Raw genomic sequence first — 17,171 nt, 5'->3', positions numbered from 1 at the left:
TTCTAAGATCAATAAATATACTGGGTCTTTATGAAGACATTATCGAGAATATTGAAGTTGGGGGCAGGTGCGGGCTAGAGACCATTTTAGCAATGGGTTAGGTAGTTAGGATATTAGATTTAATCACATGAAAGAGAATCAACTCAATACTAATTTGGAGTTAATAGTTATAGAAGTATAATAAAAAATTAACTGTTTTCTGTGTTCATTTCATCTGCTACCAATATAGATAAGTAGGACATGATTGGAGATCCTCCGATAGCCGTGCCAATAACGGTGTCGGTCCATGTGTATAGCTATCCCAGCAGTTAGTACTAAATAAGTCCTGGTTGGTTAAGTCTTATAAAGTATATAGATCAACATTGAACATAGTGGCTAAGCTTTCCTTGGTAGCATTATGTACAGACCAAGCAGGAATAATAAAACTCAAGATATAATATTAGAGGTATAGGCCGATATTAGATTATCCTTGAGATTAAAAGCATTTTATATATTATTAATAGTCAAGTCGACAGTTGGCTTTTCCCTCTTATAGTGAGTACCAGCCTAAGTACATGTAATATCGTAATTAGCATCTGTGTCGAAATGGCTAATTCTAAGACCATTATCTCTGCTTTGGTCCTCTCGGCCCTTGCTACTGCTGCCCCCTTTCCTAGCAATACCAGCTTCTCTATTACACAGGTTGCTGTTAAGGTTCCTGCTATCCACCCAGCTGCTATATACGCCCGGGCTTATACCAGGCTTGGTGTTAATGTTCCTGATCATATAGCCTTGGCAGCTAGGTCTGGATGGACTGACTCTGTTGTCGCTAATGCCTATAAAGATGATTTCTCATACCTCACTCCTATTCAAATTGGTTCCAGCATCTTAAATGTTTACTTGGACACTGCCTCTGCTAATACGTGGGCCTATACTGCTCATACCCCTGGTGTTGGATCCCATGCTACCTATAACTCCCAAAGTGGCACATTGCTAACGGCTTACTACTGGAAAGCCAAAAATGGACATGGCGTCATTTTCGAAGGTCGCGTGTTTTTAGATAGGGTTCGGCTTGGTCGGCTTATGTATCCTATGCAGGCTATTCAGGTTGTTGATAATATTATACCTGCCTCAGCTATAGCCGATCCTAATTTAGCGTTTGATGGTATCTTTGGATTAGCCTTCTCTTCAAGGAATACTGTTAGGCCTGTAAAGCAGAAGACCTTCTTTGAGAATATTAAGGGTAACCTTAAAGCCCCTCTCTTTGCTGCCTACCTCAAGCATAAGGCTCCTGGTGCCTTTGATTTTGGTTGGATTGATCCCAACAAGCACAAGGGGTCGCTTATCTGGACGCCTGTTCATACCAGCCAGGGGTTATGGAATATTTCCGTTGATGGATATAGTATTGGCAACGATACCTTTAGTACTACCCCTTTCTTTGGTATTATCGACACTGCTACCACCCTGATGCTCCTTGATGAGGGCATTGTCAGAGATTACTATCAACGCATTCCTGGTTCCGATAAATCCCATCAAGTGGGGGGATACGTCTTCACATGCACTAGTATCCTTCCTGAATTCAAGGTTAAGATTGGTCAACACATCGCCGTCGTTCCTGGCGAACTTATCAATTTTACTGCTATCAATAGTACGCATTGCTATGGTAGTATCCAAGTCACTCCTGTACCCGCCGTAAATCTTCTCGGCGCTGCCTTCATAAAGACCCAGTTTGTTGTTTTCCATGACCGACCCGGATCTCCCCAGATCGGTATCGCTACCCAGGCCTAATGTTTACCAGTGAGTCCCCGACTAGACTGGCACAACGTTCGCGTTTAATGACTATCAAAAACAATAGACATACCTATCTGGAATATTATTTGTTTGTACGCATGTCAACTCTGCTTGATATCCGGCACCGGAATATGTGTTCATTCGAAGATCTCGCCGCAATAACTATGTAATATTGTGAAAATGCTCAGGCCAATGTACAGTACCACAAAATATGTGTTCGCACCCTTGTGGGGATATTAGTTACCGGTATTTAGGGTGCGAACACTTATGTCATCCCACTGTATCTGTCGGTTCAACACGGTCCCGTATCGCGAAGCATAGGTAGGATTGGTGTTAGGCTAGTCCTATAAACCTGTGTGGTGTGGTGTGGTGTGAGCTAATCTGTACGATAACTTCAGATTGATAACTACTGATGAGCTGATTCTCTAAAGTATCTATCGAGGAAGTCCTCCCATACATGTAGACGTACGACTCCTTCTATCCAGGTTCGTTCAGACAACATGAAACAACATGTTGAGGATGAAGGAGGATAAAGACGGATTTCAAGAGACAACGTAGGAGCCCGTGGCTCAAAGCACAAAGTCAAACATGCTGCAAGTCATAAAGCTATTCCTGTACAAACAAACATATATATAACAAAGCTCCCCGGGGCTCCCCTTGGTGTATGAAACGTTCATTGATCCTCACCGCGGAAACGTGTATATCCCGTAATAGGATAATGCCAGAGGTTTCTGTAGAATGTTTATTCTCTAGAGGGAGAGATTTATTGGGATTAAGACGGAACAGGATGAATAGAGAAACTATGAGAATATTGAGGTTGCTAAGGGATTACTATTTGTCCTGTATATAAACTTTTATGTTTTATTATCTGCCAGTTATGCAGTAACTGCACCTATATATGTCTAAGACAGGCTGAGGCTTTGCACTTTGTATGGTTCTTGGCTTGGTTAACTAGGTACCGTAGCGTGTCCCCACAATAATCCATGGGAGGAATTGGATCCACCTCTCAGCCCCATCGTCTCGAACCTCAACCATCAACCAACCCAGCCTTGGCCAACGTCTGACCAAGAAGGGAGAAGCGAGCTGAACGCCAAACTCAATGCGTCTCACACTGCCGCTTTTATCAAAACCAAAGTCAGCAGCAACATTACTCAAACCTAAGCCAGACGCGCTAGAGTCGTATCTTTCCGCGCTGAAAGCGACGCAGCTCAAATCTCTCGCTAGGGCGACGGGGATTCCTAATTCGGGACGGAAGGATGAGTTGAGGCGCCGAATCAATGATGAGGTTTTGAGGAGTGTTTTTTTGAGTGATGCTGGTCATCATGACCCCTCTCAAGAGAAGATGAAGAGGGGGAGGGGAGGAGGAGGAGGAGGAGGAGGAGGAGGAGGAGAGGCGAAGGAGTTGAGTGTATTGAGTATTGATATGGGCATTCAGAATTTGGCGTTTGCGCATTTGATTGTGCGGTCGCCTGAACATCTAGTAGAGACGCGAGATGGACTCAAGAAGGGGTTGATTACGTTGAATGCGTGGCATCGCATCGGCGTTCAAGAACTGGCCGCTGCTTCTCCTGCGACTCATGATGCAGAGACAGAAGTAAAGCTACAATCTCTCCTCCCGTCCTCGGCATTTCGCACATTCACCACCACCAAACAACAATCTCTCACAGAAATCAACGAAACTGAAGAGCACCCATCCAATACAGAAACAGCAAACAAAAACTTCGAACCCGACACCCTCTCCCACAACGCCTTTGTGCTACTCTCCTCTTTGCTGCAAGCATACAAGCCAACACACATCCTCATCGAACGCCAACGATTCCGCTCAGCGGGGCAATCCGCCGTTTTGGAATGGAGTTTGCGAGTAGGAGTCTTTGAGGGCATGTTGCATGCTGTGCTGTGTACGATGCGGGAATTATCCCGCTTTAACAAGCGTCGTGGTGATATGGATGGGGTGGTGGATGCGTTACAAGTATATCCCATTAGTCCGGGGCGGATAATGCAGTTTTGGGATGAGGGGAAATCTCAAGAAGAGGAAGGTAATGAGGATGATGGTGAAGGCAGCAAGAAAGGCAAGAATCGTGTCAAAAGATTCAAGATGGATGTTGTAGGGGATATACTCTGTGCTTCTACTATATCAAAGCCCGGAAAGGAAAGTCTGTTATGCTGGGACGTTGCCGTCAACACGGACAAGGACAAACCGAGTGGCCCCGGTGTTGCGGATGTTGTGGACGCGTACCTTAGACGATGGAATCCGCAACTCTCGGTCTCGGAGACTAAAACAAGCAAGAAAAGCAAGACGTCGAATAATGACAACAAGCAAGCATACAAAATCGACAAGATGGATGATCTTGCGGATTGTTTGTTGCAGGGACTGACTTGGTTGGAGTGGCAGGCGAGACGGGCTAAGATCGCGCGGGGGCAGATCCCTTGATCTATGAATCGATCGTGCATTTTCTTGTATATATAATATGTATAGTTACTACTTGTATGTGTTTGTGGGCAATCAATAATAAAATCTATGGTCATTGCTTGGTCAAAATAATTTACAAAACCCACAAACTCCGTCTATGTGCTAGTCCTATTCAACGCATCAATGTCAGGCTCATCTGTTTCGAAACAGGCTAGCTTTTGATGTTTGTGAAGGGGGGAAAAAAATGTATTTCCGAGAATAGAACCTCACTGGCTAGCAGTAAGAGAGACAAAGAGTGCAGGTAAATAAAGTTGAAAGAAGGAAGAAGAAGAAAAGAGGCCATCACCCAGTGTTGTTCTTGTCATGAATCTGAAGGAGATGGAAAGAAATGTTAAATATTGAAGCATATACACACATACCAACGCAACCAACGACTTAAATAGACACGAACGCGAACTGATTTAAAGACCAAATCCCTATCGTAATTCATATGCGTCTAAAAGTAACCGGTAGGGCGGGGACTGTCAGTGCGCAGAAGGACACTGGTCAAGAATCCAGAGGAGGTTGCTTGCCCTTGACTGGGAACGTTGGTTGGGTAGGGTGCAACGGATGTGTAGCCGCTACCGTGGCCACTGTTGGGGCCACTTGGGGATGGGGGAACCTTAGTAGCGGTCTCGATAGGCTTGACGACAGCAGGTTCAGTTGGGCCGGAAGAACCAGTCTCAGTTGGCTCAACAGTCATCACCTCAGTGTTGAAACCAGCTGTAGCAGTCGGGGTAGCGGTCTAAACGATCCATTAGATCTATGTTATAAAAGCACGCTGATGTCGAGACTTACCACTGTGACGGTCTCCTTCTCAGTAACGGTGACAGTAGCCTGACCACTGCAGCCCTGGCTGTCAGTGTCACTGCCAGTGCCGGGAGCGGTAGCTGCGGGACCAGAGCCTCCAGTAGATGAAGCGGCCAAGACAGTAACGGTAGAAGTAGCGGTGGAGGTTGTGAAGACAGTTGTTGTAGAGTCACTATCAACTTGCTTGTTGCCACCAGGGGTCTACATCTGTTAGTTTCGTCTAGTTTTCATGATTGAAAAAGGGAACATACAGCAGTGGCGGTGACATAGAAGGTGTCCGTCTGAGTACGGTGAATGGTAGTGGTCACAACCTGAGTGGAAGTGCCAGTTCCAAGTGTGTAAGTCAAGGTCAAGTCAGTATCAGACGCAGAAGCGGAAGAGACGACAGCAGAAGCAAGGCCAGTGCTAAGAGGCACTGGGTAAACGGTGACGGTAGCAGGTGCTGGAGCACTGGAGCTCAAAGAGCGCTTGGGGTGCAAGAGGCCATATTGATGGTGGCGAGCCTCGCTCACGACAGCCAAAGCAGCGACGGCGACAAGAGAAACCTTGGTGAAGAACATTGTGTGAAAAGTCTAGTTGCAATTGAACTGTTTTCTTGAGGAAATTGACGCTGAAACCGAAGTTCGTCTTGCGATTTGTTGGAGGGAGGTTGAAAGATTGTCTGGACTCGTCAACGAGATATTCTGAGCAGACCAAATGAAAGAACGCGAAGTCAATTCGCTAGATGCTCTTGAAGGAATGAAAGAGCAACTGGTGATGGCTGAAAGAATGAAAAGCTCTACCCAGAGAGTGTAAAGGAATGAACGAAGCGAGATCTGAAGGTCTTGATAAAAGAGAGGAAGAAGAGAAGAAGAAGAAGAGAGGAGGAGGAGAACAACAGAAGAAGAAGACGAAAGAGTCCAGCCCGGCGGTTTAGGGTTGGCAGAGTGGAAGGAGCAGATTGTGGTGGGCCTGGTGGCGCCCTTCCCTGTTGGTGGTACGGCGGAATTACCGTGCGTTCTGTATCAAAATCGATTTGCCCAGATTGAAAGGTGAACAGGACGCACTCTGATTGGGTGACGAGCGGACGGGTGCCTGACTAGCGAGTGGGTTTGCCGTTTGAGATCAATGAGCGGTAATCTAATACGCCGTCCGTACCAATACCCTATTCTGTCATTGTTGTAGGCGAAATTACTCAGGCACCGATATACTTAATGGCGGTTTTATTAATTCCGGTGCTTACTGCCGACATGTCACATAGACAGCCACATATTACACAGTGTGGTAATTGTGGTTGAAGGTCCTGATTTACAAGAGTAGACACACTCTTCGTGATTCAAGTACACAAGCACACATGTACAACAAGTGCCTTGCCGTCCTTGCATCCCTCTCTACTCCGTATGATAAAATCATTTTGACTGTCTGTACTCCGTACGGAGCACACCGTGCCCTCGCTTTGTCCAACCTCACGTTTGATGATAGCTTTGATAAGCATTCATTGCGCAATCATCAACAAATCAGACACTGTCGTCTCAGCGGACGCTTCTGATTGGCCAGAGTCCGAGACAGGCTAATCGATTAGCGCACGCCCGAGACAAGCCAATGGCGCAGGAACCCCACCTGGCTGATCCTGTCACTTTGCGCTCATTCCTGATTTTCAGGTTCTTACAAGAGGACTCCGTACAATCTGCAAAGTGGCTTGTCCGTCTAATATATACACCATGCGTAGTCCGTACGGGCGGCACGGGTTAAATTTGATGTTATTTAACTTTGTCAAAGCAACTGACCCGTACTGCTTATTCGGGTTCGCTGCTGGCTTTCCGGCGTTCTGCTGGGTCCCGACCCGAAATAAACTCCGTCGTCATCAAGTTTATTCTGATTATTGAGGAAATGTTCTAGGCAAAAGAAAAAAACATTAATATATTTACAGCAGCCATCTATCCACGTAGCCCGTCATTTCTAAGCCACTAATGAACTCGCTAATTACCAGGAGACAATTGTTTCATGGGGGTGACTGATGTTTGGACCCTGGCGGATCTAATTAGAGAATAGAGAGTCATCAAATATGTACTTCGTGTGGAACGTGTTTGATCTTTCAATGGCCAAGAATCAATCGACTAACATGCGATAGAAACATCAACGAATTAATGAGTCTGGATTTCAAGAAGAAGCGTCTAAAACAAAACTTGAATTGTTTTATGAGAGACCCGGCGCACTCTGTACAGAGTAATATGTGGATGACGCCATGTGCCTTATCGGCGGCGATAAGCTGATCTCAAGCCACACTCTGCGCTCCTAATCCAATCAGAGATGTGGCTTGCCCTAACCGTCAGCAACTCCAATTCCGTAGACAACTTACAATCTACGGAGTACAGGCGTCAAAATGGCACACAATTCACTCAACGTCCTGCGCTCCCGCTACGCCTCCTCACTCAAAGAATTCATCTCCTCTCCCCGCACCTTCGAAATCCTAGACCGCGTTCCCATCGAATCCCACGAACGACGACCAGCCCAAAACGCCCGCTCCTTATTCATCCTAGACTCTTCCTTCAACCCTCCCACCGCCGCACATTTAGAAATCGCATCTACCGCCCTGGAAGAATCCCCCCGTTCATCCAGACTGTTGTTATTGCTGGCGACTCAGAATGCCGATAAACCATCCAAACCGGCCTCATTCGAGGATCGGTTGATCATGATGAATCTGTTCGCGCAGGAACTCCGAACGCGTCTCCAGTCTTTCTTACCCTCGGTCCCCGCCGCGGATTTACCTCAAGTCGATATTGGGGTGACTAAAAATCCGTATTTTGTGGACAAGGCAGCTGCAATAGAGCAATCCGGGGAGTACCCCGAGGATCTGGAACAGGTTCATTTGACGGGATATGATACTCTGATTCGTATATTCAATCCGAAGTATTACCCACCTACACATACGTTACAACCATTAGAGCCGTTTTTGTCGCGGCATAGATTGAGGGTTACGACGAGGCCGGATGATGAGTGGGGGAATCTGAAGGAGCAGGAAGAATATTTGCGGCATCTTGCGCAGGGTGGAAGGGAGCAGGAAGGCGGAAAACGCGAATGGGCGGAGCGGATTCAATTGATTCCAGGACGGAAGATCGACGAGGTTCCTGTCAGCTCGACAAGGGCTCGGAATGCGGCCCAAAGTAAGCATACGCTGCTTCATTCTTTGGTTCCCGCCGCTGTGAGCTCTTACATCATGGCGCAGGAACTATATCAGAAATGATATATAAGTGATGCGACACATCATGAATATTATAAATCGTGTTACAGGACTCTTCTGCCTGGAGTCCAGGTATGTTTTGCAGTGCGTATATCGTACATATTTCTCCTCAGCCACAGCTCTTCGTAATAACCATTGGTACTCCTGTAAACCAAACGCCAACCGTAATTGTCACATGTTCGTTGCTATACAATTTGCGAGAAGAATACCACATCATTAATTCTCATACTCTTGACTACCCAAAGTATACGTCAATCCCCCAGCAACCAAGTTAGCCAGCGCCAACCCCATAGAAGTACCACGGACAATGCCTCGAGGACCCCATTTCTTCATGAATTTCTGCTTGCGTCGACTGGCTAAAAGAAGATATAAACCGGACCATGCAGCGCTGATACCGGCACTGTCTTTTTTGAATCCGCTGACGTTCGTGTAGGAGGTGAAGAGGAGGACGGGGACGAAGGTCATGGGTAGCAGTTGAAATGGGCGCATGTGTTGCGCGGTGATGAGGGTTGCTAATAGTGTGGGTGGGAGTGGGTTTTCTGTATTTCAGGTTAGTCAATTTTTTCTATCGCTGTCAGAGGGTGATCGAGTATTCAGTTCCATTATCGCTGAATCACAAGTCACCTGGAGAAGAGTTGGAAGTTGAATGGAAAGATATGACGCACCTCCCCAGCTTCGAGCAATCTGATACACAGACTTCTTAGCCTGCTTCGTTCCGTCTGTACTCGACATCGTATCTGTGATCTCTCCGTCTATGCTCGATAACAATTGCAATTCAAAGCAAAAGTAATTGCCAACGTGGACGATTATTGGACAAAAACAGAAATAAATCCAGGAAATCGTTGTTCCGCGCGGAAGCTCCAGCCATGCCGAAAGTGGAACCAAGCGGCGAGTCAACTTTGAGCCGTTCGAAGACCACGTACAATTTAAGACTGCTTTCTTTCCCCGGAAATCTAGAACACGACCCTGGCCAACGCCATCAGTTAAAGCGATCAAAATAATCGTGTTATCTTAACCATTCACTCTTTTATTCCATTTGATACTTTCGAAGTGTATTCTTTATGGGATTGTTGGTTCGTTTGAGCGGGGCATAATCATCGATTTCATTCTACGACTACGGGCTCTCCCTTTTGCGGATTCACCGAGGCTTTACACGGTCTATGCAATACTATCTTTTCTAGTGCCTATCACATATAGATTCCTCCGTTGGCGCTACCTCCACCAATTTGAGGCTGGAGTACTCCCGATACAGAAATGCCATCCGCAACAACCTCTGGAGCTGACTCGGGCTCCAGTGGATCAGCAAGATCGCGCGAACACGCGCAAGGAAACCAAGACCGCAAATATACAGTCGAACAGAAAGCAGCCGTGATCAGAGTACGAAAATGTTCTCCGACGGCATTTTATGAAATCCTGGCAGTCCAGAAGACGGCGACCGATGGCGAGATCAAGAAAGCTTATCGCAAGCTGAGTTTGCTTACGCATCCGGATAAGAATGGTTATGATGGGGCCGATGAGGCTTTTAAGAGTGCGTTTTCTTTATGAAGAAGGAAAAACATTGTTGTTAACACATGATGATTACAGTGGTATCGCGTGCATTCCAGATTCTGTCCGATTCCGATAAGAAGGCGAGATATGATAAGTTCGGCGGCGACCCTGATAGCAGATTCTCAGCGTCTGGCGCAAGTGCTGGACCATCAGCTGGCGGCAATCCATTCGGCGGATTTGGTGGTGGTGGTGGTGGTGGTGGTGGATTCCCACAAAGTCGGGCTGGCGGACCCATGTTCGAGGAGGAGATATCGCCGGAGGAATTGTTTAATCGGTTTTTCGGCGGTGGATTTGGGCCTATGGGTGGCGGCGGATTTGGTCCATTTGGTGGTAAGATTACCCACAAAAAGATGGGTGGAACTACGGTATACTGACTGCAAACACAGGCGGTCCTCAGTTTGTCTTCAATATGGGCGGTGGTCCCGGGTTCAGAGTTCACCAATTCGGCGGGCCAGGTGCTCGTAGAAGACCGCGTGAAGCCAATGCCCAAACACAACAACCTGCGTCTCCCGGCTGGGCTTCGTTGACTCAACTTCTCCCGCTTATTCTATTATTTATCTTCCCGCTTCTCTCCTCGCTATTCTCAGGAGGACCAACAGTTCCCACCGGACCCTCCTATCGATTTGACGGACCAGTATCTCCGCATACTATGCAACGGACTACGCCGGAGCTCAAATTGAATTACTACATCAACCCGCAAGACGTGGACGATTTCAGCAGCCGGAAATTCAAACAACTAGATGTCCGGGTTGAAAACGAGTTTCTCCATAATCTCCAGTACGAGTGTGATATGGAAGTACAAGAAAGGGAACGAAGGATGCAGGCAGCGCAGGGCTGGCTATTCCCGGATGTCGAGAAGATGAAAGAGGCGAGGGCTATGGAGTTGAAGAGCTGTCGTCGCTTAGATGATTTGAGGGTCAAGAAGAGGAGATTTTAGTCTCTGTTTTTCAAAAGGTCTTGGGTTCCTTTCTCTCTTCTTCTTCTTTTTTGAAACACTTGGCGGCTCCATCAACTTCATTCCCTTTTACTCAACTACCTGAAATCTTTTTTCGGACAACTATCCTGTCTTATATAGAGCTTGTCATGATTGGAGTACTCTGGGAAGTTTGGTCTTGTATTGTCTAATCCTGTATGAGCATGATCTTTCTAGCGAGTATCTTAGTAAATAGTATTAGTATGATAATATTTCTATTCTTTCTTGAGAGTAGCCACCTAACATCAAACAGGTAAACATCCTCGTAGCGAAGTGTATGTACTCCGTACATGATTGTGTACAAAGAGTGGAGAAAGCTAATCGCCCTGACGGGCCTGACCCACGGAAGCTTAGTAAAAGAAGGTGCGGGCAGCCTTCACTCGGATTCCACATCTCTATGGAGTTTGCCCGCATGCTGTCATTCCGCCTTCCTCAACAATCCATTACTAAAGGCACCGTCTGTTGACTCGACTGCACTGATTACCGAGTCGTTGCTTTTTTTACACTAGACCATTTATTTATTCGGTCTTTCTTTTCTAGTATACTCCCTTGGAGGAGGGCTTGCTGACTCCGAAGATGTCGGAACCGCTCTCAGATGCTGATAAGGTAAGCTTGCCTTCACGGCCGGCATACGACAGTGTCGATCTTACAACTCACTTCACTCGCTCTAGATTCGCAATAAGAGGTTAGCAAAATTAGGCGGAACAGCAACATCACCTGCTGCCTCACCGACAGAGTCGAGCTCCACACCGCGACCGCCGTCGAATATCCCAACTCCACAACCACAAGCTGAGCTATCGCAGGACCAGAACGATGCTAGACCAGGTGAATCCGCGCAAGGCAAGAGGATAAAGATTAGCCCCTCCACAGCAACTCCCAATGTTCCATCGCCATCGTCATCGTCATCGCCAGCGCCAGCGCCACCTAAGCAGCGGGCCGGCCCCAGAGCGGACGAGTCTCTCGAGACCTTTGAAGATAGAACATTACGCGCATTATTCAGCATCACTCTCGACGAGACCCAGCAGAAGAATATACACGGCCAGAAATTAACTTTTCTGCCGGGCGTACTCAGTGAACTCAAGGATGAAGGATCGGAAATTAGGATATCTACTGGCGTCTTGGATCAGGCGATTTTGGAAGCGGCGTCAAACACTGGCCGTGATACACCCTTGGGTTATCTTTTGTCGTGCTGGAAGCGTGTGCGACGGTTGATTAAAGGCTTTCGGAAGTCGTCTGACGATGACCCCCGTTTCGCCGTGATCAGTGAGGCCAAACGCCTATGTATAAGTTATGCTGTTTTTGCAGTGACTATGCCGGAGATGTTTGGGTTGGTCTCTCGTTTTTCCTTCTTAGCAATATGGCCCGGCTGAAAAGGGTGGTGTGATTATAACTCATTGCTGACAAGAGCTTTTGAATAGTGAAACGCCGACTGGTCGTTCGCCTTTGATCCCAAACCTCCTTCTCGATGCGGAAGACCCTCACGGAGTGGATCTTGAGTTTCTTGCAGAAGTTGTGAAGCTTTTCGAAGAACAGGATGATCTGAAGCCGGCAATTATTACTACGGTGGAGCAGATGAGTCAGGAACTATCTGCAAAGACTATGAATGATGACTATAAGCCATATGTAGCGGTTCGTATTTTTTTACCCTGGTCTCACGATTCTTGTACTAAGCGTTTGGTAGGCACTCAGGAACCTCGTTCACCATGCCGCTATCGGATCTGCCATTGCTGAGTCTCCGCGATTCCTCAACCAAACAGATGCTGCGTCTTTTGAAGTTAATACATTACTTGGACCTTGGTTTCGTTTGTCACCGCTTCAAGCTCCAGTCACGACTACTTATTTTTCCAGCCCCAAGACCCGGGATCAGGGTTTTATTCTTAACTCGCAGCGGTCCCTTCGAATGACACAGCAATTGCTCAGTTCTGATCTTTTGGATGTTATTAATCATCTTATTCGCGCTTCGAAAGAGGCTAGAGAGAAAGTGCTCGATTGGTTTGCGGCAGCCATTAATCTGAACCACAAGAGGAGAGCGATGCAGGTTGATCCGAAAACCGTTTCGTCCGATGGGTTCATGTTCAATATCACTACTTGTCTCGACCAGCTCTGTGAGCCGTTTATGGATGCAGCATTCACAAAGGTATGCTATTTTATCCCGAATTACTCCGTATCATACTAATTCAAGCAGATCGACCGCATAGATGCGGGTTATCTTCACCGGAATCCCCGTGTCAAAATGGGCGACGAGACCAAGATAAACGCAGACCAACATACATCCGACGAGTTTTATGCACGCAAAGTAGAGGGCACCTCCAACTTTATATCTGAAGTTTTCTTTCTTACTGTCGCAGCGCATCATTATGGCAGCGAATCTCTGACTTCCAAGCTGGAGCAACTTGAAAAGGACCTTCGTCATATGGAAACTCAAATCAACAAGTTTGAGCTTGAGCGACATAAATGGATCCACAACCCGATGCAATTGAGAACATTTGAAGAAGCCCTCAAAAAGTACAAGGACCGACTTGACCTTGGCCTTTGTCTCAAATACAGCCTTCAAGGTTTACTATTTGACACAGTGTGGCAGACTCGTTCCATGCAGTTCATGAGATATGTCATTGTATGGATTCTCCGCCTCGTTTCTGGACTGGACTTTCCCAAACAGAAGCTCTCCTTGCCCCTACCGGAAGAGCCTCGCGAAATTTTCAAGTGTCTCCCTGAATATTTTATTGATGACATCGTCAGCAACTTCAAGTTCATCATGTGGTCTATGCCACAGATCATCACCACGGCGCAAGGTGATGAACTTGTAATGCTGTGCATTGCATTCCTTGAAAGCTCGCAATACATCAAAAACCCCTATCTCAAAGCCGGTCTTATCTCTATACTGTTCCGAGGTACTTGGCCTCGACCCGGCGGGGCTAGAGGCATTCTTGTGGATTTGCTCAATTCATTGCCCTTCGCAAATGAGTATCTCCTTCACTCCGCCATGAAATTCTACATTGAAGTTGAGCACACTGGAACACATACACAGTTTTTCGACAAGTTCAATATTCGATACGAAATCTTCCAGATCATCAAGTGCATCTGGAGCAACCCAACTTATAGAAATCAACTTTCCGATCAAGCAAATGAGAATCTCGACTTCTTCGTTCGATTTGTCAACCTTCTCTTAAACGACGTGACATTCGTTCTTGATGAAGCATTTACTGCATTTATTACCATCCACGATACGCAAGAGCTACTCAACCGAGAAGGAAACACCATGGAGCAGACAGTACGGCAAGAAAAGGAAGAGGCCCTGAGTGCAGCTCAACGCCAAGCCAAATCCTACATGCAACTCACCAACGAAACAGTAGCCATGCTCAAACTCTTCACAGAGGCATTAGCAGATTCATTCACTATGCCCGAAATCGTACAGCGATTGGCAGACATGTTGGACTACAACCTTGAGGCGATGGTGGGACCTAAGAGCTCGAACCTGCATGTGGGTAATCTGCAAGAATACGGCTTCAATCCCCGTGGACTTTTGAGTGAGATCATCGATGTGTATATCAACTTGATGAACAAGGAGAACTTCATCTATGCCGTGGCCCGGGATGGACGTTCGTACAAACCACAGAATTTTGAGAAGGCAGCTGAAATCATCCGCAAACGAGCGCTGAAATCAGATGAAGAATTGGCTAAATTAGTGGAATTAGCGAAACGGATCAAGAATGCCAAGGAGGCAGATGATCAGGCAGAGGAGGATTTGGGAGAAATTCCAGATGATTTCCTTGGTATGGTTCTCTCTTTCGAGACTCGAAAAACATTTTACTAACATATAGAAGACCCCCTGATGTACACCCTCATGGAAGACCCAGTCATCCTACCCAACTCCAAAGTCACGATTGACCGCGCCACAATCCGTTCTCACTTGCTGAGCGATCCACATGATCCTTTTAACCGAGCGCCATTGAAAATTGAAGAAGTCGTACCCAGTAAGCACCTAATAATCCTCAAAAACGCAAAAAGTAGCATTACTGACTGATTTGCGATAGATATGGACCTAAAGAAACAAATTGAAGACTTCAAAGCAGAGCGCAAAGCTGCGAAATTGCAGTCCATGAAGAAGGATGTTATGGATACTTCGACTGGGTGATTGCATAGGAAAGATATGGGTCACGGTAGCATTATCATCATTATAACTAGTGAATATATTTTGCGCAGGGGCCGGCCGGTGAGCGCTTGCTTGATATTTGAATCTCCTTTTGTTCTTTTCTTTTTCGAGATGATTTTTGAATTGCATTGCATGTCATAGAGGTATAATCATATGCTCATGAATGATGATTACCACGTGCTTATTCCCAACTCCTCCATTGAGTCAGTCCCCAGTTATTTCTCTTCTCCCATCTATTCTCATTGTCTCTCCTTGCTAGTTGCTCAACAGATCACCCGTACTTATTGGCCAACGGGATCTCGAAGACCAACATCTCCAGTCGCAGCGTCAACTTGCTGTCAGATAATGGCAACGAATTGAGTAAGTGTCGTGAAAATGTTTGGTAACTTGGATTGCCTCAGGATTTGTAGCATGACGGTTTAGCGGCTTGCAGGCTGGTCCTTTACTTAAACGGATAACTTTCTTTTTGTCGTGGTCAAGACTTCGAATCCTGCTAGATACTTCGATAGATTTTTCTTTTACTGCATCACTTCTCGAGGATCATAATAACTTGCTGAGGGCTAATCCTGAGAACCCTAAGAGGGGAGGTCAACCCAATCAGCCAATCGGAAGAGGCTGATCCGCAGCTAGGAACCCGTTGTATTGCTCGTACTATAGCCATGGGCCATCAGATCATCCCGATGTAACACAACAAGAGCATCTACATAGTATACCTTCAATCTCTTTTCCGCTTCTTCATACTCCATATTTCTTCTTGACAGTTTCTATCTTCTTTACTGGCATCCAAAATCATCACAATGGACAACATAGTCGCGCTCGCGACGTCCTTCTTCCCCCCTCAACCATGGGCGTATGCCTGGCAACTACGTCTCTTCCAATGGTTTCCAGCCGTGAGTTCTCTGCCACCCCGATAAAGATGAGAAGACAAATATACTAAGACTACTGCTGCAGACAACCGTAGTTCAATGGCTATTAGACTATCATCCGGCAGGAAAATTCTCGGTGCCAAACTCTGCGCTCAATCTCAACGGCCGCTTTGCTTGGAGCGTCATGGAGGTAGTCGGCCTAATTAATGTTATATACATTTTGGCGACACTTCCAGCAAGCTTCAACTTTTCATTTGCAGAGTTACCCCTGTGGAACAAGGCTGCTGCTGCTCTCTATGTGATTCACTACTTCAATCGATCTATTGTGAATCCGCTCTTCGTTGCGCCTAGTATCTCTCCCGTCCGATTGGAGGTGTTTGTAGTAGCCTTTATCTTCAATTTGATCAACTCTTCCTGTATTGCCGGGTGGATTACAGGGTATGATCTCACTCAAGGTTTGGGGTATACGCCTTTACCAGCATCATCGACAACCCTCCAGCAATGCCTTCCATATATCGGCGTGGCTACTTTTGCATATGGGATGATCGGCAATATCCGTTCTGAACGAACGCTATGGAGTCTTCGCCGCGAAGAAGCCCAGCGCCGAGCCGCCAAAAAATCAGACGCAAAAGAAGCAAGCAAGAACGAGAAGAATATTCACCACAAAGTTTACGTGATTCCTCCCGCAAAAGGCTTGTTTCGATGGGTTCTTTATCCGCATTATTCCCTCGAATGGCTGGAATGGGCTGGCTTTGTATTGGTCGGTACGGCTGTATATCCTGCCCATGCCTTTCTACCGACGATATCGCATCCAGGTTTGCCGGTACCGTCCGTCAGTACTGCTCCATGGCTGAAACCATTTGCTATGCTTGCTGAATACCTACGCATTCCGTTCCCCTGGCCAGCTCTCGTGTTCGTTTTGAATAACGTTTTTACCATGTTACCCCAGGCACGTCGAGGCCTGAGATGGTATACTACCAACTTTGGGAAGGATGCTGTTGCTGGGCGGAGTGCGGTGATTCCGGGCGTTCCCTTTCTATAGAGGCTTATTATCCCGGCGAACAGAATTTATTTCAAATTAACTGGTCGGAGACAATATATAGACAAATTCGGAATATATAATCAATTACCTAAGTATCGGTTCGGTGCCTGCTAGAGGAAATGATATCTGGAAGGTCCCCGTTGCTCCTTCCTCGAAGTACGCGCAGTTGTTGACCCCCAAATGTCCTGTCCAAAACAACTTCTCTCTTCTCCTCTCTACATCTACAACAGAACATAGATATTTATCATCTGCATGTCTTTTGACTCGCATGATATCGTGTTTTGCATACCTTTTACCGTTCTTCTGAAGGTACAGTTTCTTTGATTGAGACAGTACTTGT

General features: G+C 46.5%; 8 protein-coding genes across 8 annotated transcripts; 6 read left to right on the top strand and 2 right to left on the bottom strand.

Annotated features, from left to right (window-relative positions):
• Positions 1-585: 585 nt before the first annotated feature.
• Positions 586-1,767, top strand: EYB26_001150 (uncharacterized protein; the record flags this gene model as incomplete). Its single annotated transcript, XM_054260461.1, has 1 exon — positions 586-1,767. The coding sequence occupies one exon, from the start codon at positions 586-588 to the stop codon at positions 1,765-1,767; it is 1,182 nt and encodes a 393-aa protein (XP_054116436.1).
• Positions 1,768-2,869: 1,102 nt separating this feature from the next.
• On the top strand, positions 2,870-4,201 carry EYB26_001149 (uncharacterized protein; the record flags this gene model as incomplete). The annotated part of the gene is made up of 1 exon (XM_054260460.1): positions 2,870-4,201. The coding sequence occupies one exon, from the start codon at positions 2,870-2,872 to the stop codon at positions 4,199-4,201; it is 1,332 nt and encodes a 443-aa protein (XP_054116435.1).
• Positions 4,202-4,676: 475 nt separating this feature from the next.
• On the bottom strand, positions 4,677-5,589 carry EYB26_001148 (uncharacterized protein; the record flags this gene model as incomplete). The annotated part of the gene is made up of 3 exons (XM_054260459.1): positions 4,677-4,964; positions 5,018-5,230; positions 5,281-5,589. 3 exons carry the CDS (start codon positions 5,587-5,589, stop codon positions 4,677-4,679), a joined length of 810 nt encoding a protein of 269 aa, XP_054116434.1.
• Positions 5,590-7,391: 1,802 nt separating this feature from the next.
• EYB26_001147 (uncharacterized protein) lies at positions 7,392-8,252 on the top strand (the record flags this gene model as incomplete). The annotated part of the gene is made up of 1 exon (XM_054260458.1): positions 7,392-8,252. The coding sequence occupies one exon, from the start codon at positions 7,392-7,394 to the stop codon at positions 8,250-8,252; it is 861 nt and encodes a 286-aa protein (XP_054116433.1).
• A 213-nt stretch (positions 8,253-8,465) lies between these two features.
• EYB26_001146 (uncharacterized protein) lies at positions 8,466-8,981 on the bottom strand (the record flags this gene model as incomplete). The annotated part of the gene is made up of 2 exons (XM_054260457.1): positions 8,466-8,788; positions 8,915-8,981. The coding sequence occupies 2 exons, from the start codon at positions 8,979-8,981 to the stop codon at positions 8,466-8,468; spliced, it is 390 nt and encodes a 129-aa protein (XP_054116432.1).
• Positions 8,982-9,503: 522 nt separating this feature from the next.
• Positions 9,504-10,734, top strand: EYB26_001145 (uncharacterized protein; the record flags this gene model as incomplete). The annotated part of the gene is made up of 3 exons (XM_054260456.1): positions 9,504-9,777; positions 9,834-10,127; positions 10,184-10,734. The coding sequence occupies 3 exons, from the start codon at positions 9,504-9,506 to the stop codon at positions 10,732-10,734; spliced, it is 1,119 nt and encodes a 372-aa protein (XP_054116431.1).
• Positions 10,735-11,346: 612 nt separating this feature from the next.
• Positions 11,347-14,905, top strand: EYB26_001144 (uncharacterized protein; the record flags this gene model as incomplete). The annotated part of the gene is made up of 7 exons (XM_054260455.1): positions 11,347-11,376; positions 11,442-12,097; positions 12,189-12,399; positions 12,452-12,907; positions 12,956-14,543; positions 14,595-14,744; positions 14,805-14,905. The coding sequence occupies 7 exons, from the start codon at positions 11,347-11,349 to the stop codon at positions 14,903-14,905; spliced, it is 3,192 nt and encodes a 1,063-aa protein (XP_054116430.1).
• Positions 14,906-15,720: 815 nt separating this feature from the next.
• On the top strand, positions 15,721-16,831 carry EYB26_001143 (uncharacterized protein; the record flags this gene model as incomplete). The annotated part of the gene is made up of 2 exons (XM_054260454.1): positions 15,721-15,813; positions 15,875-16,831. 2 exons carry the CDS (start codon positions 15,721-15,723, stop codon positions 16,829-16,831), a joined length of 1,050 nt encoding a protein of 349 aa, XP_054116429.1.
• Between the last annotated feature and the right edge of the window lie 340 nt (positions 16,832-17,171).

This window comes from Talaromyces marneffei, chromosome 1 (genome assembly GCF_009556855.1).
Source record: "Talaromyces marneffei chromosome 1, complete sequence".
Classification (NCBI taxonomy): domain Eukaryota; kingdom Fungi; phylum Ascomycota; class Eurotiomycetes; order Eurotiales; family Trichocomaceae; genus Talaromyces; species Talaromyces marneffei.
Note: the sequence above shows the minus strand (reverse complement) of the source record. Positions and strands in the feature narration are given on the sequence as shown.